The sequence below is a fragment of the Gouania willdenowi genome, chromosome 21 (assembly GCF_900634775.1).
Source record: "Gouania willdenowi chromosome 21, fGouWil2.1, whole genome shotgun sequence".
Lineage (NCBI taxonomy): Eukaryota > Metazoa > Chordata > Actinopteri > Blenniiformes > Gobiesocidae > Gouania > Gouania willdenowi.
This window is the reverse complement of record NC_041064.1, coordinates 17,548,691-17,575,568: the sequence shown is the minus strand read 5'-3', so window position 1 is coordinate 17,575,568 and position 26,878 is coordinate 17,548,691. Positions and strand designations below refer to the sequence as shown.

Genomic DNA, 26,878 nt, shown 5'->3' with positions numbered 1-26,878 from the left:
AAAAAAAATTGTGATATATCGCCGTATGGAGATATCGTCACACTCCTAATGTTGAGCGTAATCACAAAGTGAAGGTGCTGCATACCAGCATCATAAATGAGCAGGAATCACAAGATCTCACAAATTCTTGCAAATTCACCCCCCGCCTCATTTATAAAACTGTGCGTAGGTAAGATCACGCTAAAAACCAGTACATGCACACGCAAAAATATATCTCAACGCTTCAGAACTAAGTCATGGAAATTTGCAAAAATCTTTTGGAAAAGTTTTGAAAAATCATTGTGGAAAAAAAGTGTGGGAACCCTGGGTTCACAAAGCGTTTTGATTGATGCCTTCAAAGACAACCCGGTGTTTGAAGACAAGAACAGAAACTCACAATATGTAGTTTTCTAGTCATGTTGCTGCTGCTGCCTACCATAAAGTTTATTAGTTTGTATTAAACTTTTAAAAATCACGTGTTCCACTGTTAGCCAATCCTGGGTTAGTTTTGCTATTTTAATAAGAAGTTTCTGAGCAGCTGAGATGGAGATTCCTCTGACTGTAAAACTATGAGTCATGTGAAGTGTTGGGTGTGTTGTTGGAGGACACGGTGGGGTGTGCGCCCCACAGCTGCTCTAAAGTCTGACCCAGCATTTAAATAAGCACACTCACACAGAGATGAGTCTAATTTCTGTGTTAGCATCTGCTGTTCTGACAACTCAAGACAGACTGAGCACCAGCTGTCTTTCTGGGTGCATGAGTACGACCCTTCATGGAAACCAATACCGTAAATTCTAAGGGCTTTAAATTGGAACACAGCAGTAGTGTATAATAATCCCAATCCAAATAGTTATTTTTAACCTCAAAACAGGCTTCCCTATTGAAGCAGTGCCAAAATGTGCAATAAGAAGAAGTGTCTGACAAATTAGGACAGAATAACTTTTTGTTGCCTTTGGACTTAGCAGTACATTTGGGTATACCAGGGCTGTCAAACTCTTTTTAGTTCAATGGCCAAACATGGAGGAATTTATCTTAATTTAATCATTATTGGGCTCTAGTTATCACTTTGCATATGAATAAATGATAAAAAAAATATGTAATAATAATATCAAAGTAATAAGTAACAGATATCAGTCCCTGCAGGATCTTTACTTTCAATTTATTTGATTTTGTGACCCATTTTTATGTAATTTGAGGAAATTCTGTGGAATAATTAAAAGAAAATTGCAAGATATTGGAGAGTTCTTTTAATAATTTGAGATTAAAAATGAAGATATAAGCATGGGGTAAATGTGAGCCCTGTTAATATTGTAGAGTTTCATTTTATTTTTGTGTATTAATTACTGAGTTAGTAATTTACACAATGATTAATGGCTTCTGACTTTTTTGCTCTAAAGCAGTGGTTCTCAAACTTTTTAGGCTCAAGTACCCCATTTTTCTTACTTGTGAATCCAAGTACCACCTTTGTCCGACAACAACATTTTGCTCAGAATTCTGTGAAAAAACAGCTGTAAAGCATAATGATGGAATGAATGAGTGATAATAAACCACATTTAAAAGAATCTGATTTTGTAAATAGGTGGAATGAAAATTTAGTGCCTCCTGAATATATTTATTTCTATAGTTTTTATAATTTACGGTCATCTCCCTCCTGATGGTGGACCAAGACTGATCTTGTATTTTCAGTTCATGTTCTAATAGAATAAGATCATTTCTATCATAATTTTGTGTTTTTTGTGTATTTTGTTGTTGTTTTTCTTTTCTTTTTACTATTCAATATATTTTTGTCTTATTGTGTGTTTTAGTTGCCATTTTTGTTTGTTGTTGGTATTATTTAAATTCTCAGTGTGTGTGTGTGTGTGTGTGTGTGTTTGGTTGTTCCTTATGTCGTTTTGTATGTTGTGTATGTTTCTTTTTCTTTTATTGTATTTTTGTGTATTTTGTAGTGAATCTTTTATGTGTTGCTGGTAATAATATTTTTCACTCTTAGTGCGTGTGTTTTTGGTGTTATTTTGACCCCCGCGCCTTGAGTTTGACAAGTGTGATTTTGACATTTGCAAATTATTGCATTTCTTTCTTATTTTTGAGACATTCAATTAGATATAACGTTTGGAGCATTTTTCATATTTCAGTTCTAAAGTTTTATTGTGTAGATCAAACTACACTTTATGCTTTTGTTTAAAGTTGTTATCGGTTCATCCTTTCAGGTTATCCTGGTTTCAGCCAACAAACTGACGCGTTACATTGAACCGAGTCAGCTGACGGATGATTTCGGGGGAAGCCTGGACTACGACCACTGTGATTGGCTCAACAAGAGGCTGGTATGGTTTTTATAATTAACACAGAAATGATGTACAGTATTTCCTTGATGTTGTGGAACCAGAACTGAGCATCAGTTGATTGTTTCAGGTTTTCGAGAAGTTCACCAAGGAGTCTACGTCGCTGCTGGATGAGCTGTCCATCATCAACGACGGAGACAAGAGTGGCTCAGTGGACAAGGAAAAGTAAGCAACCACACGGAAACACACACACAAACGCAGCTGCAGAGGATGGCTGATATTTAGAGCTGTGTGCTTTGTCTGTTGCCTTCAGAGCGGCTGAGTCTGCACTCCTGCCTTCCTTTGACCCAGAGACTGTCCTTCAGACGGGTAAATATAATCCTTTGCCCTCTTTAAACACACCCTGTCTCTCTCCTATTTTAGCCGCACAAAGTACTTTGAGGAAGCAGCAGAAATAATCCCATTTTGTCCCCTTTCCATCTCAGATTCTGTACATCACTTCTGTGCTTTACCTGAGGAGTGAGTACGAGGTTAATCAGTGCAGTTATGGTTTAAATTTAGTCAAAAACAGATTTATCTGGAGGCATTTTGAGGTAAACAAAAGACTTATTGTAGTTCCCGACTAAGGACCAACCTACTTTTTCATGGTGCGCGCAGCATAATAAAGTGCATTCAGTTTTTTATGGGTTGAGCGAGCATCACAGGGATAAAGGATATCTCCATAATGAGGCACTGACAAGACGCTTGACTGCTCTATTACTCCCCTGTCCTCAAGATAGAGACATTCTGATACAAGAAAAATTAATAGAGCAAAAGCAATGTCAAATGTTTAAACGGTGCAGCGCACGCAAACACATCCACAACAGCCTAACCTGTGATGACACTAGGGAAGTGTTGGAAAACAGCACCAGATTTCACAAACTGTAATCAACTGAGAGAGTGCTCATTTTCTTTTAAACACTACTACTGCTCTGTGCAATAAACTGCCAGGGTTGGGGGTCAATTATAATTATAATCATGTAATTGATAATTAATTACAATTATGGCATAATGAGAAATATAAATAGGAATTTTAAAAAAATGATGTTGCCGTTGTGATCGTAGTTGTTCAGATAATTGACTTTGTATTTGTAATTGCCATAAAAATTCTATAAAAAATGGTTGATTACAATTTAATTAAATGCAAAACCGGGGAACCATGTTCCAGTTCTATGGCTTTCACACATGTAGTTAACAGTTGTTAACATATGTGAGGGTTAGTGGATATAATTTTATTTAAATTGAGATGATGCAATTTTACATAGTAACAATAGTGTGAATATACCTGATGTTTTGTACAAAGAGTTTATAGCTTTTGCTAAATTCCAACTCTTGTCCCTAGTTGGGCTTTTATATTACAATCAATGCAGTAAAATGTAAACATTAAGATGCTAAAAAGACACAGCATGCACACACATACAAACATACATACAATCATCACAGGCTTATAAATGACATGCATGCACGGTACGCCAAAATACAAACTACACGAGATCATTAGTAAAGCAATTTGGTCCCATGTTGGTTGTTATTAAGCACTCTAGAAATAAAAAAAATAGTACAATTGTAATTGAGAATGTACATCACATCATCAATTTAATATGTCCTATAGAGGACATCTGCTTTTGAATAGTTTTCCTCCCCTGATAACATCCATATCTACTCACTTTAAAAAACATGTTATCCATTCATCATGAATCCTCCTACATTACACCTAATTACTTCATGCCATCTCTCACTTTACCTAATGCCACCATGATTACAATCCACGTGTAATATGTATCTTTTTTTCCGCAAAAATGTATGTATATACATTATGTATGTATATGTATATATGTTTTAAGCTTGTATTTCTTTTTTGATCGTCAGTTAATATTTTGTTCAGTATTTTCATTTGTCTTTTGATTATTAATTTTTGTGAACTTATTAGTTTTTCTTAAATGTCAAAGATTAATTGTGCATTTTGTCTCATGATTTTATATGTGAGTGTTTATTGAAAGGGGTGGAGCTCTTATACTAGCCCATTGGGCTTCGTTCCCTCCTTGAACCTTAAATGTAGTGTTTTTTAATGTGTGCTAAATAAATACAAATGGGGGAAAACATTGTAATTGACTTTCAGGGGGAAAAAATATATTTGAATTTCATTGGAAAAAAATGCCAGTCACTGTGAACATAATTTAATTGTAACTGAAGATGGATAATTGAAAATTTTATTATAATTAACCCTGACCCTGCTTCTAGTACTTGGTTTCTTTGTCAGTCTGCTCAGAAGTTGCTAGTTTAGATGATGATGGATGTGTAGACCACACTGAGCCTCCTTTGTACTGCTGGGAGCTGAAAGGATACCTTGTGCAGTCTTCTCCAGCTTTTTTTGTATTGTTACACACATGTAAACAAACATGAATGATTTAATGCTTTGGGATGCTTTTTATCCCAGCTTTTAAACCACAAAGTGACCCTCTTGTCTGCAGGTCACGAGCTGCTGTCAGAGCTGCAGCAGCGTCGCTTTAATGGCTCAGAGGGAGGAGGACAGGGAGGTGAGGACGCAGCTGTCAATCTTATGTGTCATCGTGTCGGTCCAGCTTAAGTAATAAGTAAAGACTATCATTCTTTGTGCATGACTTGGCCTCTTGAATGCAGTTATTCTGCTGCTTTATGGGAAACAATGGGAGTCCCCACTAATGCATTCTGAATTAAAGAGGAGCAAGTCTTTACGTTTAATGGCATTATTTGAAAATTGGTATTGTTGACATGGTTTTCTCCCCAGGTCCCGCGTGGTGCCCCATGGATGAGGAGCTGCTGGCTCAGCCTCAGGTGATGAAGCTGCTGGACTCACTCAGGGAACAGTACACCAAATACCAGGACCTGTGCAGGCAGCGAAACAAACGCACCCAACTGGATGAGATCCACACCAAAGTCATGCAGGTGACACTCACACACAAATACAGTGTGTAAACATGGTTCACGATCATAAATACTTGTTCCAAAATGTTTGCCAGTGTCCCACTATTGTATTTTTAATAGTCATGTTATTTAGAGCAGGGATGTGCAACTTTATCACAGCGGGGGCTGCAAAAATGTGATCATCTGATCTGAGGGCCACATTATTAACATTCATGTCAGCATTTAGAATAAAGACCAACCTGAACATTAATACAGGAATGAACAATGTATTTTTTCTTTATTGCTGTTGTTTTGTGTGTTATTGGAATCAATGTGTATGTTTTCCTCTCATTTTATGTTTTTTTTTGCCCGGGGACCGGCCGCGGCTCGTGGCGGCGCTGCGCAGCCTTGGGCGGGGCGGGGCTGGTGGCCTTGGGCCCGCTGTTGTTTGGGGTGTGCTGGCGTCGGGGGGGTGTCTCGTGCCGGTGCGTGGGTCGTCGGGGATTGCCTCCGTGGGGGGGGGGGGGGGGCTCTATTGGCGCCGTTGGTGTGGGGGGGCGGTTCCGGGCTGGGGGTGCTTCGGTACTCTGGCTTGCCGGTCCGTGGCTGGCGGGATGGCCCTGCTTGGCGGTGGATGGCGTCCTCTCTCGTCGGGGGGGCCGGGGCCGCCTCCCGGTGGAGAGTGTTGTATCGTGGCGCCGGGTGGGCCTGTGCTGGCCCTGGTGCGGGCATGGGCCTCCCCCCTGCTCGGCCGCTCCCCTTGGTGGCGGGGTGGCGTTGCTCCGGGCCGGCGGGCGGCGGGGGTCGCCCCCTGGGGCGCCGGGGGATGTTGTTGGTGCCTGGCTGTGCCCGGGGGTGGGGGTGTCGCCGTGCTCCGCGGGGCCGGCGCGGTCTGGGGGGTGCCGTGGGGGGGGGTCTCCGGCTGTGCTGTTCCGGGGCCCGCAGTGCCACTTGCCCGTCTGCGCCATCTACCCTCTCGCGTGGCCCGCCACGCGGACGGGCCCGGCTCACACTGGACAGGCCTCCTACATGTTCACTTCACCCCACTCCCAGCTGGTCTGGCTCACTCACAAAATGCACCACACACCAATACCCAACCCTTGGGGGGCTGGATGGTGGGGCTGGGGGCGGAGGGGGCCGCCACCTGTGTTACTATGTAGTGGCGTGGGGGCGGCCCTCCCACCTCTAGTTGCCCTACTAATCCCTCCAATTTTAATCGCATCTCAACATGTCACCCCCCGGAGGGTGTATCATCTTTTACACCCTCCGGCCTATTACACCACATACACATAAATCCACAGAGGCTGGAGGGGGAGCACCGCTCCCCTCCATCCCCCTTCTTTTAATTACACCCCATACATTCACCAAACACACACATTCACACAGGGGATCGGGAAGTGGGTTGGTACACATATTTGGGCCTCTCCGGTGGGGGCCTGGCCCCTCTGTTGGTGGCTGGGCCACTGCATAGAGCAAAAGCACATCAAGATGGTGCGGTCGGGCGTGGCGGTGGGTCTCGGGGGGGCTTTGCCGGGGTCTCTCCTTGCGGGGTCTTTCCGGGCTGTGTCGGCCGGGTGGGGCGCGGGGGTGCCTCTCCCCCTTGGGTGTGGCTTGGTGCTTGCTTTGTCTCCTGGTGGCCTTGGGGGCGGGCCCCGCGGTGTGCGGGCCCGGGGCGGCCTGCCTCGCCGGTTTGGGGGGTGGGTGTGCTGGGGGGGTGCTGGTGTCCTCGCCGGGGTTGGGGCGGGGTTGCTTGGCGCCTCGGGGTGATGCTGTTTACTGGGGGGCGGCGCTAGCTGTTCCGGTGGTGGAGGTTGCTGTCGGCCGCCTGGTGGGTCTATCCTGCCGTTTGCGGACTGGTGGGTGGGTCCGGGGCATCTTTGGCTGGGGGCTGCTGTCCCGCACTTGATGTGTGCCGTTGGGGTGCCTCCGTCCCCGCGGTGGGGATCGCCGGTTGCTCGCGGGCCGGCGGGGGGCGCTGCTCCGTGGCTGGCGCTGTCCGGGGGGCGGCGGGCCCTGGGCTGCTGGCCGTGGGCTGTCCGGGGCTGTGCGGTCCTGCTGGGCCGTGGCCGGGTCCCGGGCGGGGGTGGGGGATGCGTCCCGGGGGGCTTGGCCCGGGGGCTTGCCCTTGGGGGGTCCTGGTCCCGGGGGGTGCTCCTGGGGCCCGGGGTGCTTGGCCTGCTGGCCGGGCCGGTCCTGGCGGGGGTCTTTCGGGGCGGGTGGCGCGTGCCGCGCCCTTGCGTACCTACTGGTACGGCCCCTGCTTGGGCAGTGCCCCGTGAGGTAGGGTGTCGGGGGCCGGAATAGGGGGCCACATCCCGGCGGGGCGGTCTGGCTTGGCCCTTGGAGGGGGCCCTGGCTTTAAAAAAAAAAAAAAAGAACTGAAGCTCGTGGCGCGGGCGGCATCAGTGAAGGGTGATCTGGGGCGCCGTGGGGGGCTAGGTTGGGGTGCCTGGGGGCCGGCGGGGAGACTCCCAGCGGCCCCCTGGTGCCTTATGCGGCTTGGGGTGTGGTCGTCCTCCCTGGGCGGGCTGCTCCTGGTGCTGCATCCGTTCCGGGTCCTTCTGGCCTGGGGTCGGGCCCCTGCTGGCTCTGGGCTCGCCGGCGGGTGCCCACTGGCTGCCTGTTCGGCGCGGTTCTGGTCGTCTGCTGGGTGTGGGCTTCGGCTCCTCCGCTGGGGCCCTCGGGCAGGGAGTTCTCTGGGCCCTCCCCTCGGGGGGTTAGGCGCGGGGGTGGGGTGGGGGGGTGGGGGGGTCGATGGGGTGGGGGGTCTGGGGGTTGGGGGTGGGATCGGTGGCGTGGTGCGCTGGGTCCTTGGCTCCTTGGGGCTTTCTCGGGTGTGTATGGGGGGGCGATGGCTGCCTCTCGGCTTGGGATCTTGGGGGCGTTCGGGGGACTGCTTGGCCGTGGGGTGGTCGCCGGGGGCCCTTAGGCTGCCTGCTCTTGCTGCTGGCCTGACTGCTTCTTCGGGCCCGGGGGCGGCTCTTGGGTTTTGCAGTGGCGGTACTTGGAAATACATTTGTCATGGATGCACTGGCCTTGGGCTGTGGGATAACACTCATACTGGGCTCAACCTTAGACACGTTGTTCCCAAATACCTGTTTTATGGAATTTCCACTCACCTCTTCCTCTGTTCACAGCCACCACCATTATTCCTAAACCACACACTGGTCACCAAACTGGCTTGACAACACAACAATAAACACGATATACACAACCACAATTTCACATCGCATCACTTAAAACTATTCCTCACCCATTCCATATCCTATCTTGTATCCCTCTTCCCTGCTAACTTCCCCACCCCCCTCCAACCCCTCACCTTGGTGTAACACTGCCCTCTCTTTTTTACATCCTCCCTTTAATAAAGTATTTCTTACCCTTCCCTAGGGAGGGCTGGTGACGGTCACAATTATGCAATGAAATAAATAAATTTATTTAATTGCAATAATAAAATATGCATTGCTGTCAAAAGATTGCACTTCTTGTAGTGTTAACCTTCGAAAGCATGTGCAGACAAGGTAAAAAAAAAAAAAAAAAAAAAAAAAAAATTTATGTTTTTTTTGTTGTCATTTTGTATATTTTTGTTTGTTTTGATTGTCGTTTGTGTACTTTTCTCTAATTGTGTATGTTTTTGTAGACATTTTTGTTGTCACTTTGTATATTTTTCTTATATTGTTGTAGTAATTTTGTGAAATTTTATTGTCCTTTTCTTTTTTATTTTGCAATGTATGTTTTTTGGAGTGTATTTTAATGTACTTTTGTTTTTTGTAAGTAAATTTGTGTATTTTGGTTATATTTTTGTTTATTGTTCTGTTATTTTTGCAAGTTTATGTAGTAGTTTTGAGAGTGTTTTTGTGTATTTTTGCTGCTGTTTTGTGTATTTCGGTGATTTTGTACGTTAAGTTTTATAACTTTTCAGAGACTTTAACATGTTGTATCAGTTTTTTTTTGCTTAAAATTTCTGAACTGCATAACTTTTCTCTCTCTTGAAATTCTGACTTGTTTGAATCATAGGACATGTTGATTGACTGGACTTGTATTTATCTTGGAGACCTCTTACCGCAAAGCTCCTGATAGTCTTTGAGCTGTATCGGTTCTAATAAATAGATGTTTGTTTGAGCTTCTTTTAGTAATGTTCACCTGCTGGAGGGTGATCTTTCTAGACAACAGCTCATGATCCTAAACAAAGCACAGACGGGTAAACATGTATCCCTGGGAGATCTCTGTGGCCTGAAGCTGCTCATGTCTCTTCAATCTGTTCTTTGACCTTTGACCACAGACACAGGCAGTGAGTGGCTTTGCTATCAATACCGGTAGACTGTTTTGTTAGTAGGGTTACAGCAGCCGCAGGGGATGATGTATAACATACCATCATCTTGGAGATGGGCCCTGTGTTGCCATGGCAACGCAACATATCGGTCACTAGCCTGGAGGATTTGAGGTGTCGGGGCAGAAAGGAGTAGGCGGGTTGTCCTAGATCTGAATTAGCTGATGTAAAGGTTTGTCTGTTTGACTTGTTAGGCATCGGTGACCTGATAGATGCAATGAAGTCATGAGCCAACACACACACACACACACACACACAGATATACTATCCGCGAAAGCTGATGTGCTGCACTGCGTAACCACAATCAGACACAAATAATTCACACTGTATCATGTAACCTGGTACACAACACACAATAAAGGCTTTATAACAAAATACACTGTACAAACAAGGAACAGCTAATATTTACATCATTAACATTAAGAGGTGGGAGGAAAATCCACAAGCCTGGATAGAGAAGATGTTTTTTTTTTTTTTTTTAAAGCTTGGCATGTAGCGTCCTGAAAGGTGGCCTTTGTTGCAATCTTGGCTTGTGAAGTTTCAAACATGTCAGCTCTTAACAGACAGAATGTTTTATGAGGACGATGTTTGCGTTTCATCTTTGGAAATGTGACTCCACATGCACCACTCTGCAAGTTATTACATTTCTACAAACACAAATGCAACAAGAAGTGCTTCTCTAGTTTCTTTAACATTCATAAATTCTTTTGTGGAAGATTCCAATGCAATCATTCACACAGCAGAAAGACAACAGGACGTTGGCATGTGTCACTAAGAACACTGTAATGCATAGAGAGCTATAGCAGTGAAAAAACCTGTTTAAATACCTTGCCCATTAATCTTCTAAAACCCAAAACAGTGTAGCTGCTTATGTGGCTGCCTGAAAAAAAATCATAGTTGAAGATTTGTTGCCTTTTTATGTTCAACTATTGTGTCATAAATCATATGTTCTGCTTTAAAACCTTTCCAAGTTCAGTTTGTCGACTTACGAGTTACAATCATTTGGAAAATCTGAGGCATTGATGGGATCTTGTGCAATAGTCCCATACAGTTTTTTCACCTCTGACTGGTTTCATGCAGAAAGACATTTTGCAGACTCGTTTAGTAAAGACGATGTCAGTGCAGCTCGTAGATGTGGGATGATTTTTCAAATTAAAAGCTTTACCTGCCCAAGCACAAACTTGTGCAGATGTGTCTGCATTTGTTGCTCATGATTAAAGAGCGGCTGCTGTGAGAGGAGGCTAGACGTAAAAACTCATCTGCCTCGTAATTAATAATCAGCTTTAAAATACTGTTTTAATTTGTATTCATATTTTAATAAAACAACTTCAACAGCAATTGAGGAAATTAACAAACTAAACTACATATCTTTGTTTATGTGTTACTAGAACATGTAACATATAAACTGGGTTGGTGTTGATTTTTTTCATCCCCACTCGGGAGTAACTGTTAATTCTGAAGCTGCGATGGGCAACTTTTATCACAGCAGGGGTCAAATGTGATTGCCTGATCTAGGGCTGCTCAATTAATCGAAATTTGATTACGATTTTGATTATTACACCCAACGATTACAAAAATAACATAATCGAGAAAAAACAAACCCACTATTTCGGATATCTACAAATAATAAAGCTTGGCACACACGTTATTAATGCTAACTTTGAGTTGTTTAATTCACTCGCATGCCAGCTCCTCCCCTCTGCCACGCCCCTCTCCAAGCTAAAGCTAGCCCGAAGGCTAACATGAGGACAGTTGTTGCTAGTGGTCTTGAAACATGGCAGGAGAAACGCAGCAAAAACGCTTGGTGAACAAGTGGCAAGTCAAATTCTCTTCTATGGAAACACTTTGGGTTTAATAATGAAAACCTAGAGCAAAGACGCATCACGTGCAAGAAGTGTTTTGTTTTGTGCAAAAGTGAGCATACTTGATTTTAGTTTTTAAAGGATTTTATTTATGTTTAAAGAATTTATTTTATGTTTTTTTTTTTTGTACAAAAAAGAAAACTTTTTGGTTGACGAATAATCGTTTCAATAATCGTGATTTCAATTATGACTAAAATAATCGTGATTATTATTTTTTCTATAATCGAGCAGCCCAAGCCTGATCCGAGGGCCACATTATCTACATGTCCACATTTTTATGAACATTGATACTGGAAAAGAACAAAGGCTTTGTTTGTTTTTTGTGTTTTGGGAGTCATTTTGTGTATTTTTGATTTTGAGTCATTTTTGTGTGTTTTTAGAGAAAACTTGTGTATTGTTGTTGTCTGTGCAATTTCTGTAATTTTAGCAAATTTAGCTATTTTGTGTTTTGGATTTCTCTGTCATTTTGTGTGTTTTTGGTGTCATTTTTGTTTGTTTACTTTGAGGGCTAACAGCATGTGGCCAACAGCAGCCATGGGCCAGTTAATTCTAGGGGTAGGATTAGATACTGTACGTTTATATTTCCTCCTACTCCTTTTCGTTTATGTGAACTGAGATGTTAGAATTTGAAGATGCTAGATACAGTTTTGTTGTTAAGTTGTCATTTACATGATCGCAATAAATGAATCAAATCAAACTATAAATGCTGCAATTTTAGTTTTTCCAAATGAACTTGTGACTGCAAAGCATTTTCTGGAAGAGGCAATGATTTCTAACAACTCAGCCCTCTTTTGGCAAATTAAAAGTGACTTTTTAACCAAAGGGTGTAAAAGGTGTATTAGTAGTTGTAGAGTACTAACGTGTTAAAAGTTTTCAGTTCACTCAAGTGCCATGAATTGTCAGATTGTCCTTCTCCTCCTTCCCTTTCTGCAGGATCACTGATTTATTTTGTGTGTGTGTGTGTGTGTGTGTTTCCTCTCAGGTGGTCACGTGGCTGCAGGGTCCAGGTTCAGAGTTACTGAAGACTCAGCAAGCCATCGGGGACTCGATGCGAGCAGCTCAGACCCTGCAGCAGAAACACGAGGAGATCGAAAGCCAGCACAGTGTAAGGAAACACACACACACACACATGCCATCATGTGACCAACTGACAAATCAGACTTGCATGGAGGTCGTCCTTTTACACATTCTTGCTGCAGATCAGAAGAACTAACCAATAATCCGAATATCACATCATAAATGCAGTAGTTCTCTAATTCCAAATCCTAACCGAGCCTCGACTTGTAGCTGGAGATAATGACATTAACCGGAAACTGTTTCCTTTTTGTCACTGCACCATAAGAAGTTGGCTTTTCGAATGCAATTCTGACTTTAAGAATAGTCAGTGGACTGCCTCCCCAGTATGTCATAAAACAATACCAGGTTGCAGCAGCTGCCAAAACTAAAAATTCGAGGCACTCTTGTGGTGTAAAATCCTTTATTTAATAACAGGGATGTCATGTCGACGAGTCTTCATCAGCACATGATTAAAACGAGTGAAAACAGGTGCTAATGTGCTTTACAGGAGAGATCATGTGACAGTCATGTAACTAAAAGGCATAAAAAACACATATAGACAGTCAAGCATTAAACAATAAATATATTGTTAAGAAGTATTTAAAAGATGGGTATCTATTTCATAATACTAATATATTATATTTATGTTTATTTAAAGATTATACACATCATTGTAGACCAAGAATCTCATGAAGCAGTATTATGTATTATATTTATCATTATATTTTTTTTTGATAATTAAGTAGTTCATCAAATAGTTCCCATGAATGTATTATATTTATCATTGTAAAAAAGGTTATACATATCACTGTAGATAAAATACCTCATTTTAATATATTATATTTATAGAAAGATTGTTTTATTTATATAATTGTAAATGAAATAGCTCATCACAAGGGGACAAATGGAAAAAAGGAAGTACAACACAACTGAAGAACGCCTAGAAATTTGACTTGTTTCTGTCTATTTATGCGTGTGTTTACAGGAGTGGTTTGCCGTGTATGTAGAGTTGAACCAGCAGATCGCTGCCTTGCTCAGCGCTGGGGATGAGGAGGAGGTGGTGGAGCTGAAGGCTCTGCAGCAGCAGCTGAGTGACGTCTGCTATCGACAGGCAGCTAGTCTGGAGAGTCGCCAGAACGTCCTGCAGGCGGCGCAGTGTTTCCACAGCACCACACAAGAGGTCACACACACACACACACACACACACACACACACACACACACACACACACACACACACACACACACACACACACACACACACACACACACACACACACACACACTCACACTCACACTCACACTCACACTCACTCAGCTGCTGTCTCTCACCAATGCTCAGACTGTAAACTGATCTGTTTTAGTGTTTTAACAAACACATAAAAGTGTCTTAGATTCCAGCAGTTCAAGGTCTCTGGTGTGTGTGTGCGTGTGCGCGCGTGTGTGTGTGTGTGTGTGTGCAGTTGTCGCAGCAGTTGGACGGCCTGCTGGGCATGCTGTGTGCTGACGTGGCTCCCGCTGACGGAGCTTCCATTCAGCAGAACCTCAAACTGCTGGAAGAGAAGCTGCAGACAGTCGGTTTGTACACACGTCACTGTATTTACCTCCAACGCTAAGGTGGGCGGAGTAAAGCATCATCTCTGCGTTCTCCCTGCAGAGGCGGGTCTGAACTCTCTCCGCGAGAAGGGGACACTGCTGTTGGAGCAGATGTGCAGTCAGCCGGCGTGCTCCCCAGAAGCCCCCGAGAGTCCAGTCGTAGGACAGCAGGACAACGTTCAGCAGATTCAGTCTGTGATGGAGGAGATGCAGCTACGCAAGCAGAGGTGCTATTTTTTGTACTTGTGTAACAAAGGTCAAAGTCACAACTGGCCTGTGACTCAAGAGTTTCATTTATCCCTCCATTTATCCCTAATGCTGCTGAGTCATCTCTTCACTCATTTAATTGGCTTGTACATCTAATGATGTTTTCACAAATCATTTTCTGTGCATCGTTCAGGGTTTGGGTCAATTATAATTGTAATTGTGTAATTGATAATTAATTTCAATTATGGCTTATTGTAATTTTTTTTTAAAATGTTGATGTCATAGTTGTAATTGAGTATAGATAATTTACTTTGTAATTGTAATTGCCATGAAAATTCTATAAAAATTGTCAATTATAATTTCACCTAAAACTATGGAGCCATGTTCCAGTTCTACATACAGTATATGTAGTTAACAATTAATAAAATTTGTTTCATATCAATCATTTAAAAAAATTAAATCAAGGAGTGTACCAATACAAAAATATTAAAACTTATATTTTTATTGATTAGGAAGCCTAACAAGGGAACCAATAGAAATTAGATTATATATATTTGTTTTTAGTGTATTTTACAGCTGATTTAGGACCTGTTATCAATATAGATGCTAACAGAAAGCTAACGCAAGAGAAAGGGTAACTTTTCCTACGTTATTTATTTCAGGCTTAGTAATTGTGATTCATTTTAATTGAACTTCACTAATTGAGAACGTAATTGTAATTGACTTTCTGAGGATAAAAACAAATTGTAAGTGAAAAAAATGCTGGTAATTGTAATTGAATTGTAATTGAACATGGATAATTGAAAACTTAATTGTAACCGAAAAATGTAATTGACCCCAACCCTGGCATCATTATACCTGAAGATGTCAAGAAACAAGTCCTCTGTATTGTTTTGCTGGACAAACATTCTTTCTCACACTTTTTCACACTTAAATGACGTGTAATGAACGTTTTATTTTGTGTAGATGTGAGGACATGGTGGATGTGAGGAGGTTAAAGATGCTGCAGATGGTTCAGCTGTTTAAATGCGAGGAAGATGCTCTACAGGTGAGACACACACACACACACACATTAACAAGCACACTGTGCTCGTACTGACCACGTGATTGTCTGTGTGTGTCTGTGAATGTGCTTAGTCTGTCGAATGGCTCAGTGAGCTGCTGGACGCTCTGTTAAAGACACACGTCAGACTCGGAGACGACTCACAGGAGACCAGGACGATGTTGGACAAACATAGAAAGTTTGTGGACGTTGCTCAAGTAAGACGCTTCATTTGATTTATTTGTTTTTTTAACAACACATAGCATTATAAGTAGGGATGTAACGATTCACTCAACTCCCGATACGATTCGATTCACGATACTGGGTTCAAGATACGATTCTCTCACGATTTATTTTACAAAATTGGACTGTAGACAAATTTTTTTTTTGGGAAAAAGACTAGAAAAAACGGTACTATTTTCCTTTTGTTTTTCATTGTGAAAAGAATTCCTTGATAAACTATTCAAAACAATGCAATTTAACTAAAAATAAACCTTGAATGAAATAAACAAAGGAATAATACAAATGAAAATGAAGCCTATTAATTTAAATTCTGATTCTATAATAAACAATGCAAAACTGCATAATAGTTCTTTTTCTTTTTAAAAGTGCAACTGAAAATGTATTTTGTGCCTTAACAATTGACTTTTAAAAAAAAAAAAATTACGTCATAGTTGTTTGGACCAGCAGAGGGTGCTGGTAACACAGTGGTCGGCTGGCATGCAGACATCTTGCAGTGAAGAAGAGAAGCTATGCTAGCAGACAGAGTTAATAGAAAAACGTGACTTTTACAGATATTCAAGTAATATTACAGATATTCTTTCGGTGCTAAAGGGGTAATGAGTCATTTATTAACATATTTAAGAGTAGAAGGCGGCCAGAAAGAAAGTATTAGCAGACTCCGCCCGCCGCCTACACTTGTGGATAGCGCCCTCTGCTGGTTAAAAAAGTACTGCGATTCAATTTTCAGAAAATCGATATCAACCGTGATACCTATGAATCGATTTTTAATTGCCTTACGATTAATCGTTACATCCCTGATTATAAGGGAAGAACGCAGAGGTGTATTGTTGATTATTGTTTGAGGCTCCTAAGATTCTTTCTCCTTTAATAGAAAATAGTGTTTAAGTTTGTTTTCAGTTGTGCTACAAGTTGAGGTTCATTTTTTTTTTAATGTATAATAATAATAATTTTAATAAAAATAATTTAGAAAATAAATAAATAAATGTAATTTATAATGCATATTACATTTAAATCTACGACGGCGTATTAGGGCCACATTAAAATAAAAAGAAATCTGAGCACTAAGAGATTATATTCGTAATATTTTGAGAATATAATCTTAATTTTTTTACGATCAAAGTCATGATTTTATTATCGTAGATTAAAATTGTAATATCTTGAGAATAAAGTCGTAATTTTATTAGATTAAAGTCATAACTTTATTAGATTAAAGTTGTAATATTTTTAGGTAAATGTCATAATATTTTGAGAATAGTCATATTTTTGTGAGAATATAGGCGTATCTTAAAAAGCTCAGAATTCCAGCAAGTTGAGGGTGAAAAGTCATAACGTACCACAAAAAAAAAAAAATTCATAAATTCTTCCATCTGTCCTCTTCTCCTGAAATGTATTTGGGTTTCCATCAGCTTCATAATTATGAGCTTCAAAAGATCCTGAACAAACCATTATCTTTGTGTTAATTTGTCACAGAGCACCTATGATTATGGCCGTCAGCTGCTGCAGGCCACCGTGGTTCTCTGCCAGTCTCTGCGCTGCACGACTCGATCCTCCGGAGACACCCTGCCCAGGCTCAACCGGGTGTGGAAGCAGTTCAGCGTCAGCGCTGAGGAAAGGCAGCAGAGACTGGAACTGGCTCTGAACTTCCACACCATTGCTGAACAAGTGAGATAGCTCAGCTCCATAACCCACTCTCCACTGACACTCACACTGACTGAAAGGACACGCTGTGTTTCCAGGTGTTGCAGCAGGAATGTGTGGATTCTGAGTCTCTTGATGAAGTCGATTCTTCAGGAAAAACCCTGCTGGACAGACTGACGATGCCTATAATCTTCCCTGATGGGTACAAATATACAATATTGGATCTTTTTTTTTCTTATTTTTACAAGAATCATGTTAAATAAATTCCTTAGGCTAGGAGCGTCAAACCCCTTTTAGTTCAAGTAGGCCACAGTTTTTAGGTGGGGAAAAAAAAGTAATTTCAACATTAATGTGCTTTAGTCTGCACTTTCACATAACTGATAAACACTATATGTAAGGCACTGACAATATCCAAGCAATAAGTGACATATATCAGTCCTTGCAGGATCAACACTTTAAATTTACTTTATATTTTTGACCAATATTTATTTAATTTGGGGAAATATTATAGAATATTTTCAGAAAAATTGCAGGATTTTGAAAAAATGTACAGTTCTTTCAACAATTTACAAATAAAAATGACTGTGAGCCATGTACATATTTTGGAGTTTTATTAAAATTGTTTTATTCAGAGATGCTGAGATATCTACAACTGAACTAGTTTAACTAATTTAAACAATGATTCATGTTTTTTTTTCTTGTTTTTACTTTTTCCTGGATGTTCTGAAGGGCTGGATTTGACCCCATTGAGTTTACCACATGCCTTAGGGTTTTATATTCTTTAACATACACTGGCTGCCTGTGGGTCACGTGTAGCCCCTCATCAACCACAGATATCACGTGGGGCGACAGTCCTCTGCTTAGGAAACTGTTACTGAACAGAGAATCATTGACAAGATATTGGCTTTTGTCACAACCTCTTAAAAGACGTTTTTATGTTGAGTAAAAAAAAAAAAAAATCAGCTAAAGTTTATTATAAAAAGTACCAACTTTATGCAAAACATGTTAAACACGTTAGTTATAGAGCTTGAACTAATAATATGAGTAATATAAATATATGTTATTGAGCTTGTGATTGTTTCGTTAGAATTCAATAAGGAACCGCAATATCCTCAGTTGTCTGACACCACTCAAAAGTTTAAAACTCAAATATTAGTTGTTTTTTTGTTTTGTTTTTTGCAACATTAAAAAAAAAAAAAAAATGCCTACTGTGAAGAATGGTGATTATACTTTGGGCTGACAGGAATCTTGATAGTGTAGCCTTAAGGTTGTACATTATTTGCTGACACCACTGTAAACACAGCCTTGCTCTATATGACTTGAATTGCAAAAAAAAAACCCTAATAAGCCACTTAATAAATGTGTATAATCAACCCCAGTACTAGATGTAGTCATCTTTGTATAGATTTAGGTTAAGTATTAAATGGGCTCTAACATTAGGCTGACGGCATGCCACTGACACAACTCTACATCATGTATTCTAAACTGCTAATCCCAGCGTTTGTCCTTCCAGGAGCGAGCAGTTCTTTGGAAGTCCCAGCGACACCGCCACCACGGCAGAGATCGTCAGAGAGCGCCTCCTCCTGGTGGAGGAGCGGCGGCTGCTGCTACAGGCAAGGCTCCAAAACGATGAGAAAGAGGAGGAAGAGGTGCTAAATGGGCAGGAGTGCAGGCTGGATGTAATCGGAGAAGAACTGAGTGAGAGAGAAGATGAGGATGAGGACGAGGAGGCGGGGCAACACGACGAAGACTCGGAGAGGGCGACACAGGACCGCTAATGTATCCCCCGAGTAACGTCAAACCAAGCGGCCTTTGTGAAGCTCGTTTGTGATGAAGGAGCATTTTCTAACCCTTATATGACCACATTTCCCATCAGCCTCCCTGTTCCTGCCAGAGGAAACGTCCTTCATAAATAACTGAGAGCATGTGTCAGTCGTCTGGATCAACGTTCACGTCTTTGCTCCATTTTTGGATTTTAATTGACTGTAAAAAAAAAACAAAAAAAAAAAAAAAACTGAATTGAACGCTTAACACATGCCAAACATCTACTACCGTACTCTTCATCATCTTCCTGCTGATGTATCGCAGTGGGAGGAGCCATCACGGTGCAAACGTTTTTTATCGTGCTTCCACATCAGCCTTCTTTTCTATTTTTCCACCACAAATGGATTGTAACTGTTTTTTAAACTTTTTTCTGAAACCTGTGGAAGACATGGATAAGGTGTGACTGCAGGAATAATTGCACACTTATTAAAAGCCATTAAAGGAGATTAGTCCACTACACCTCCTAAATACCAACAGGAAACAGCCATCAGGGGCTTAAAGGCAACTGCAGAGGTTAAAATCTGAGATAGGGGTTTAGATCTGAACATTTAACTGATTAAATGATTATTCTTCTGGCACAAACACCATTGGCAGCTTAAAATAATGCTTTATTTTTTGCTTTGATATAGAACCCTCATACCTATATAGGTAACGGTGAGGCCTTTAATTAATTTCTTTTTTTTTTTTTTTAAATGATTTAAATTGTCTGTTTCAGAAACCCAAGTTTTTGTTTAGTGACGAGACGTGAGTTTTTCACAAATTTAGCGATGCAGGTATGGAATTACTTGATGCTTTGTAAGTTCTGGCTGATAATAAAAGAAGCCTCTCCTTGTTTGGTGGAACAGGTGAACAGAGTAAGAGTGACTGGTGTAAAAAAGGATTTGCTTTAAAAAAAAAACATAAGAACCACAAAAGTATACACATTTCATCTTTAATATTACAATTTCTTAAAAACTTTAATGGCTTCAGCACACAGATTTCTCCTGTAGAAATGTTATAACGGTAATGTGATCAAAATGTTTACAATTTTCAATGATCTGTGTAAATATGAAATTATTCAATGGAATCAAACCTGCACTGCTCACTCTGGACCACAAGAACTAAAGTAACACCATCAACAGCTCAATGCAGCCTATCATTTAGTTATTTCTGAGCAAATAGACCTTATTTGGATATTTTCTATTTATTTGAATTTTTTTATATACAAGCAGAACTTTTAATGTATTCATTTGTCATTTTGAACCACTGACTGCTGCGTAAGTGTGACTGCTTAGTGCTTGCCTTTATTCTGTCCAGTAACATGTACCAAGACTTCTGACATCCATTCTCTAATAAAGAGATATTCAGCACTGCTGAGAAAGGCGTTATTTTTATATTATATATATTTATATTATATTATATATATTATACCCTTTCTGTCTCATGTACTCCCCGATCTCTCTCTTCAGTTTAGGAGAACCCCTTCGTCACTCCAATTTAGTAACCTTTCTTGTATTATTTACATGTTAACATGTTGGCCTCTGAAATCTCCTACAGCTTGAAAATGTCAACCTGTACATTTAACGCACACTAAATATCAATTTTGTGCATTACAATTATTGTATAGCAGAATATATTTAGTAATGTGCATAACATGTTAGTAACAATTTAGTAGGATATTAAGGCCACAACATTGTTTATTCCGTTTATGCCAATTATTGTCAACAGTTGGAAAAGATGTTGGATGAGCATGTACGGTGTCTGAAATAGGCTTAAAAATGATTCAGCATGTTGGAAATAGATTCATCAATGTTTCCAAGTACCCCCTGCAATGTGTTCAAGTACACGTACCCCTGGTTGGGAACCACTGTTATAAGCAATGGCAAAAAGAGGAATTAATATACAAAGAAAACACAGCATTGAAATGCTTATGGTAGTTACCCATCAATCAGAGGAGGGGGATTAAAAGTAATGTGTGATACAGTATTTGAACAAATCCAGCTTCTAAATAAGAAATGATTATTATTATTAACAACAAAGTGAATGAGTCAGCAATATTACATTTCCTGGTTAGCTCGAGTCTTCTGCAGTGTCATGTTTGACCAAAGTTACGACCTCAACAATCATGTTGTGATCGTTTTGTTTTGTTCTTTTTCATCAAATCATTAACATCCTCAGGCACAAATGTGGAGTCAGAGCTCATTCACCTCTCTGTAGGTTTTAATTACATAACACTGTATCAACAGCACCAGTTCAAACCAACCTCTGCAATGTTTAGATTGTGTTTCTCAGTAACAATTCACTAGTCATAAAAAAAAAAAAAAAATCATTATTGCCACCACGGAGGTAATCATTTATATTTTTTTACCCAAAGCAAGACCTTAACACCATAGCAGATTCCTTCAAAATTTGGAGGGGATCCAGATTAATATACTTTCAAATTTTTCTTTTTTAATCATTGGTCAAATTTTTGAAAATTCATATTTCGGTTCATTATTATTGACTGATGTTTATGAAACTTGACTCAGTTATGTCGAGTTGGTTCCTCGATTACTCAACAGAGTTTCATACGTTTCGGATCCGGAATGTGCATTTTGCGGGATTAAAAAAAAAAAAAGAAAAGATGTTTGCCCATACATTTGGACCTACTGTGTCGTTATTAACGGTAACTTCTTCCAAGCCTTTAACGTGTGAATGATCATGACACCATGACTAGGATCAATAATCCAGGTAACTGACAATACGACAGAGGGTATCTGGTGCTTGGTGACCGTTTGCGTTCTCATTGTTTTTTAAAATAATTCCATTTCACAGAATAAGAGGAAGAAATTTGAACCACGTGTGTCAAGTCGATTACAACATCATAAAGTGTTACACTAATGTCCACTTGTGCGCACCAACAAAATAGAAAATACGATTTTGATTGAGTTTCATTTAATGACCATAAAATATGTTATACAGTAAATATTACAGTGTGATTGTTAGGCTATGCATTTATCAGTCAAGGTGTTGTTAGGCTACGCGTGTAAAGTTCTGTAGACAATGTATCACAAAATATCGTATAACGAAATGTCTCACCTTATAATTCATAGTCATTGTTCAACCTAACAGTCATGTTTATGGATGTTGGAAAGAAACCCAGAGAAAACACACACAAGCACAGAGAGAACAGGCAAACTCCACACAGATATATATCACACTGAATGTGTTTTATGTTTATTTGTGTGAAACAACACAAACAATCGTAGGTTTGTTGGTCCACTACTTCACATCAGCACACGTTAACACTAACAATCCGACAAAGACCTCAAAACCAAACATATTTCAATTACTATGGTCACATATCAAGTTTATTTAATAACTTTTGTTGTTTCATCAATATCTATTTACATATTTCTAGCGATTGCTTTATAGTACTTAAACAAACAAAAATGATGTGATATTACATGTCAACACAACAGGAACGTGTGTGATGTAATACGTCACGGTTTTAACGGATTGCACTGAAATGAGACTGAACGTTGTTGTTTTTAGTCTTAACATTGAACAGAAAATGCTAAGATCGAATCTTCTCATCTACTTTCTGTTTTCAGCTTCCGAGCTTCAGTGTGGAGTTGATGAAGCAGTGATTAGTCCTTAATAACAGCTTATAAAGTGTTATTATCAGCGATTCTCCTTAACCAAGAGATCTCTGGCCTCGTTGATCTTTTTAGCGATATAAAGGGACCCACCTAAAAATAAACACGTGATTATTTGTCTACTATTTAACTCGTGTGCTGGGAGCTACTGACAAAAGAACAGTTAATCAGTAACAGTTCCAGCGAGATTCATTTTGTCTTCTTTTTTGAACAGTATGTTAAGTTGAGGTTTCGTATAACCTTGTCTGAATAAACGAACCCTCGACTTAACATACTGTTTATCAGTAACTACTTCAATCTGAACAACACGAGACATATTCACAATCTTACAAATCCAGCAAAATGTAAAATACAGGCCTTTCCCAGTTTAAAGGTGCAGTCTGCAACTCTTACAAAAGTGACTTTTTGTCATATTTGCTAAAGCTGTCACTATGTAAGGACAGCTTTACATGAAACTAGTAGTTTATGTGAAAAAAACAGGCTCATTGAGTCCCCCCTGCTACTCCTGCAGAATTTGGCAGATTGACAGAATGCAACGCGACCGAGCAAAAAAAAACCAATCAGAGCCAGGATTGTGTTTGATGAGCTGTCTAACAGCTGTTGCTCACAGTCCCCGCCCCTTTCCCGGGGCTGGAGCACCGTCTTTTTTACAGTGTATGGTCTGGAGGAGTAGAAGATGGAATTGGTGACTTTTCTGCTTGAAAGGAAATTACTGCTGCTTGATTTACATTATGTTTGATTTGTAATTGTTACACTAGAACTCTGTAGTGCATGTGTTGTTCGTGTGCATGCAGCAGCCTCCGTTTGGGATGCTGTAAGTGACTCTGTGTTGTTGCTGCTGTTGCTGAGGTGTGTGCACATTGAGAGAGAGAAGCGCTGCAATAATATGCTTTTAACAGTGCATGTTATATTACTGTGATGTTGCTGTTGGGCTAACGTTAGCTTGTTAGCTCCTCTGAGGGAGGGGCTTTGGAAAGTTTGGAGGCAGGGCAAGAGAGCAGCGGGGAGGGAGGGGGAGAGAGGGATCTTCAGAGTTGCGGACTGCACCTTTAACAGTCAAATGTTTGAAAAAAATGTAGGTAAAGTTAAAAATAAGTGCAGTAATGAAGCCAAGTGGTACTGGTTTGGGTTTTTTTTAACGTACCGTTATCTGTGTGGTTAAACATCATAATCCGCCGATGGGCCTCACTAATCTTGGACTTGCTGCTAGTAGGGCTGCATGGATTGGAAAATATTGTTAGAAAAAATTGTTAGAAGATAATACCCGACACGGAGCAAATCATTTCTTACCTGATGCCAAGAATGAGGCCTGCCTCTCGTTTGGACATTGTGTTCTCAAAACCACCTTTATAATACCCTGGGTATGCCTGAAAAGACACATTGAAGGTAGTCAGGTAGGTAGGGATGTAACGATTCACTCAACTCCCGATACGATTCAATTCACGATACTGGGTTCACGATAAGATTCTCTCAAGATTTATTTTACAAAATGGGACTGTAGACAAATGATGACTGAGAAATATTCCTATATTTTTTTCGAGAAAAAACTAAAAAATACTGTACTATTTTCCTTTTATCTTTCATTGTCAAAAGAATCCCTTGATAAACTATTCAAAACAATGCAATTTAACAAAAAATAAATCCTGAATGAAATAAATTAAGGAGTAATACAAATGAAGAAGAAGCCTCTTAATTTAAATTCTGGTTCTATAGTAAACAATGCAAAACTGCATAATAGTTTTTCGTCCTTTGTGCAACTGAAAATGTATTTTGTGCCTTAACAATTGCACTGTATTTACATCAGATATTTGTTTGGACCAGCAGAGGGTGCTGGTAACCCAGTGGTCGGTTGGCATGCAGCTATTCTTGCAGTGAAGAAGAGATGCTACGTACTAGCAGACAGAGGTAATAGAAAAACGTGACTTTTACAGATATTCAAGTAATATTACAGATATTCTTTCGGTGCTAAAGGGGTAAGGACTCATTTATGAACATGTTTAAGAGTAGTAGGCGATTCCACCCGCCGCCTACACTTCTGGACAAGAGAAGGATAAATAGATAGCGCCCTCTGCTGTTTAAAAAAAGTACTGCGATTCAATTTTCAGAGTATCGATATGAACCGTGATACCTATAAATCTTACGATTAATCGTTACATCTCTACAGGTAGGTATTAGAAAAAGTCATGAAAACAATGCGTTTGTCAAATGCTCCAATGTTTCTTTAAATTAAAAAATAAATAAATAAAAAATGTAAAAAAAAACCTCCAATATGTTTTAGATCAAAGGAATGATCGGGAGCCATTTGTTTACTTTTAGCAAACTTAATACAGTAGTCAGTACTGCAGATGTAAAGGAATTTGCTAGTTTTACTCACGGATGTGGAGAGTTTTTTGAACGAGACAGAGAAAACTGGTTCCAAAACTTTCCATCGTTGGAATAGAAAACGTCCTGTAGATCAAACACAATGAACACATTGCTGACGGGCTGAAAAATGCTCTTTTTTTTTTTTTTTTTCTTCCCAAATAATCATTCATACCTTTTAATAAAACTAGAATTCTTACCTGCAAAAGCTAGAGCAGCAACACCAAGACCAGCTGTAATTAGAGTCTTTCCCTGTTACCAAAATAAAACACCAAATTATTATAAGCACAGTTATAGTCAAAGCAGTTATAATCCACCATCTTTTTTAATTATCAAACAACTGTTTCTCACAGCAAACAGTAGGAGACCAGATAGCAAATCTCATTACATTAGATTATTAATTTAATGTTTTATTGAGAAAACCTTACAAAACAAATAAAACAAAAAGCACATATAAATCATACGTATCTAAAATTCTAAGCTAATCAGTTTTTATTGCTTGACGATGACCTAGTAGTTTTTTTTAATTTTATTTCTGAATTCTGGATTTAGCAGCACCTGTAAAGAGATAGTAACCATGTAATAATGTAGAGAAAATCTCACAATGTGACTTTGTTTAGTAACGTAAACAGGCAACAGTTCACTGTCCTTGAGGTTAAAGAACAGCTTTATTAGGTTAAAAAGAGCAGTTTACAAAATCCTACAAAGTTCAACAAACACGTACCAACTGTTTGTCTATGTTTGCGTCTCCGTTCACCCTCGTTTTAGGGGAATATTCAGCGTATCTCATCAATTCTCCTCCATCCATTCCGACTCTAACTGTGTGCGCCATGTTTTCATGTGACGTCATCTATGACCAGTTTGGAAAAGACTTTCAAAGTAAAAGCAATACTCCCAACCAAAATGAAAGAAATAAAAATAAAATACATATAAGGGCTTCCGTATAAAACAGATGAATAAATGCACATGAATCATTCCTTTTTATTCACACCGAGTAAAATAATAAAAAAAAAAAACATAAAGAGACATAGATAGACATAGATTGATCATAAACACAGGCAGATTAGAACATGTTTTACTCAAGATGAGGATTTTGAGCATGAAGAAATATATTTTTCCTGAAATGTAAGTGACCCTAAACCACTTCACTTAAATATAATGATATTATGATTCTTAATAGCCTCGAAATGTAACCATTTAACCACAATATGGATATATATATATATAAATTTTAACTATGGATTTAACTATGGATTTACCCAAATACTTGCCGAAAAATAGGTAAAAGTTAATGCACAAACAACAATTACTAGAAGAAAAAAAATCCAGGCACGTTTAAAAAGGCACAATAAAATGTATAAAATCTGAATAAAAAAATCAAGGTGACCTAAATGTTGGCTAAATTAGAAATTCACAAATCAACAAAAGAAGGAATTGTATCTATTTAAAAAAAGTCATTAAAATAAATAATAATAAACTCCTGTTTCTTTTTTATGCCGCTAGGGGGCCTCAGTGGATCTTAGATTGTTTTCTTGCTTGGACTACAAAGACACTGCTTTATAAAAACTAGTGCAGTGCTCGTATAGGAAATATGTCTTACTATAGAAAAGTGGGAGGTTAAGTAGCTTTTTAATGGATGGTTTACAAGGGAGCTTTCATTCCTCTTTAATTCAGAATAAAAGTTAAATCCTCCTACACACACACACACACACACACTCACAATTTATTATTATGATTATTATGATGATGACGATGATGATGATGATGATGATGATTATTATGATTATTATTACTCGTTACAAACGTTGCTCACCTGTCAACATTGAGCTGTTCTAACTTATCCTGAGTTACCATGATTACCTGTCAACATTGAGCTGTTCTGCAAAGCTGCATTTACGACAATTTTGTGAAATAATTTATGAACGG

At 39.8% G+C, this 26,878-nt stretch overlaps 2 protein-coding genes across 3 annotated transcripts in view; one reads left to right on the top strand and one right to left on the bottom strand.

Moving 5' to 3' along the window:
- Positions 1-20,323, top strand: part of sestd1 (SEC14 and spectrin domains 1) — a 29,073-nt gene extending 8,750 nt beyond the window's left edge. For both annotated transcript variants that reach the window (XM_028436733.1, XM_028436734.1), the window contains 14 exons: positions 2,187-2,300; positions 2,389-2,483; positions 2,572-2,627; positions 4,769-4,834; positions 5,065-5,222; positions 12,352-12,474; positions 13,411-13,605; positions 13,888-14,002; positions 14,082-14,247; positions 15,194-15,275; positions 15,365-15,487; positions 16,983-17,174; positions 17,249-17,352; positions 18,664-20,323. In XM_028436733.1, coding sequence (XP_028292534.1) covers positions 2,187-2,300; positions 2,389-2,483; positions 2,572-2,627; positions 4,769-4,834; positions 5,065-5,222; positions 12,352-12,474; positions 13,411-13,605; positions 13,888-14,002; positions 14,082-14,247; positions 15,194-15,275; positions 15,365-15,487; positions 16,983-17,174; positions 17,249-17,352; positions 18,664-18,928 — 1,854 coding nt within the window. In that variant the 3' untranslated portion in view covers positions 18,929-20,323. The remainder of the gene's footprint in view (positions 1-2,186; positions 2,301-2,388; positions 2,484-2,571; positions 2,628-4,768; positions 4,835-5,064; positions 5,223-12,351; positions 12,475-13,410; positions 13,606-13,887; positions 14,003-14,081; positions 14,248-15,193; positions 15,276-15,364; positions 15,488-16,982; positions 17,175-17,248; positions 17,353-18,663) is intronic.
- A 1,818-nt stretch (positions 20,324-22,141) lies between these two features.
- On the bottom strand, positions 22,142-25,802 carry LOC114455419 (dnaJ homolog subfamily C member 15-like). The gene is made up of 6 exons (XM_028436650.1): positions 25,677-25,802; positions 25,153-25,204; positions 24,966-25,039; positions 23,882-23,958; positions 23,736-23,806; positions 22,142-22,684 (listed from the first exon to the last, which is right to left on the bottom strand). Exons 1-6 carry the CDS (start codon positions 25,800-25,802, stop codon positions 22,617-22,619), a joined length of 468 nt encoding a protein of 155 aa, XP_028292451.1. The 3' UTR covers positions 22,142-22,616.
- Between the last annotated feature and the right edge of the window lie 1,076 nt (positions 25,803-26,878).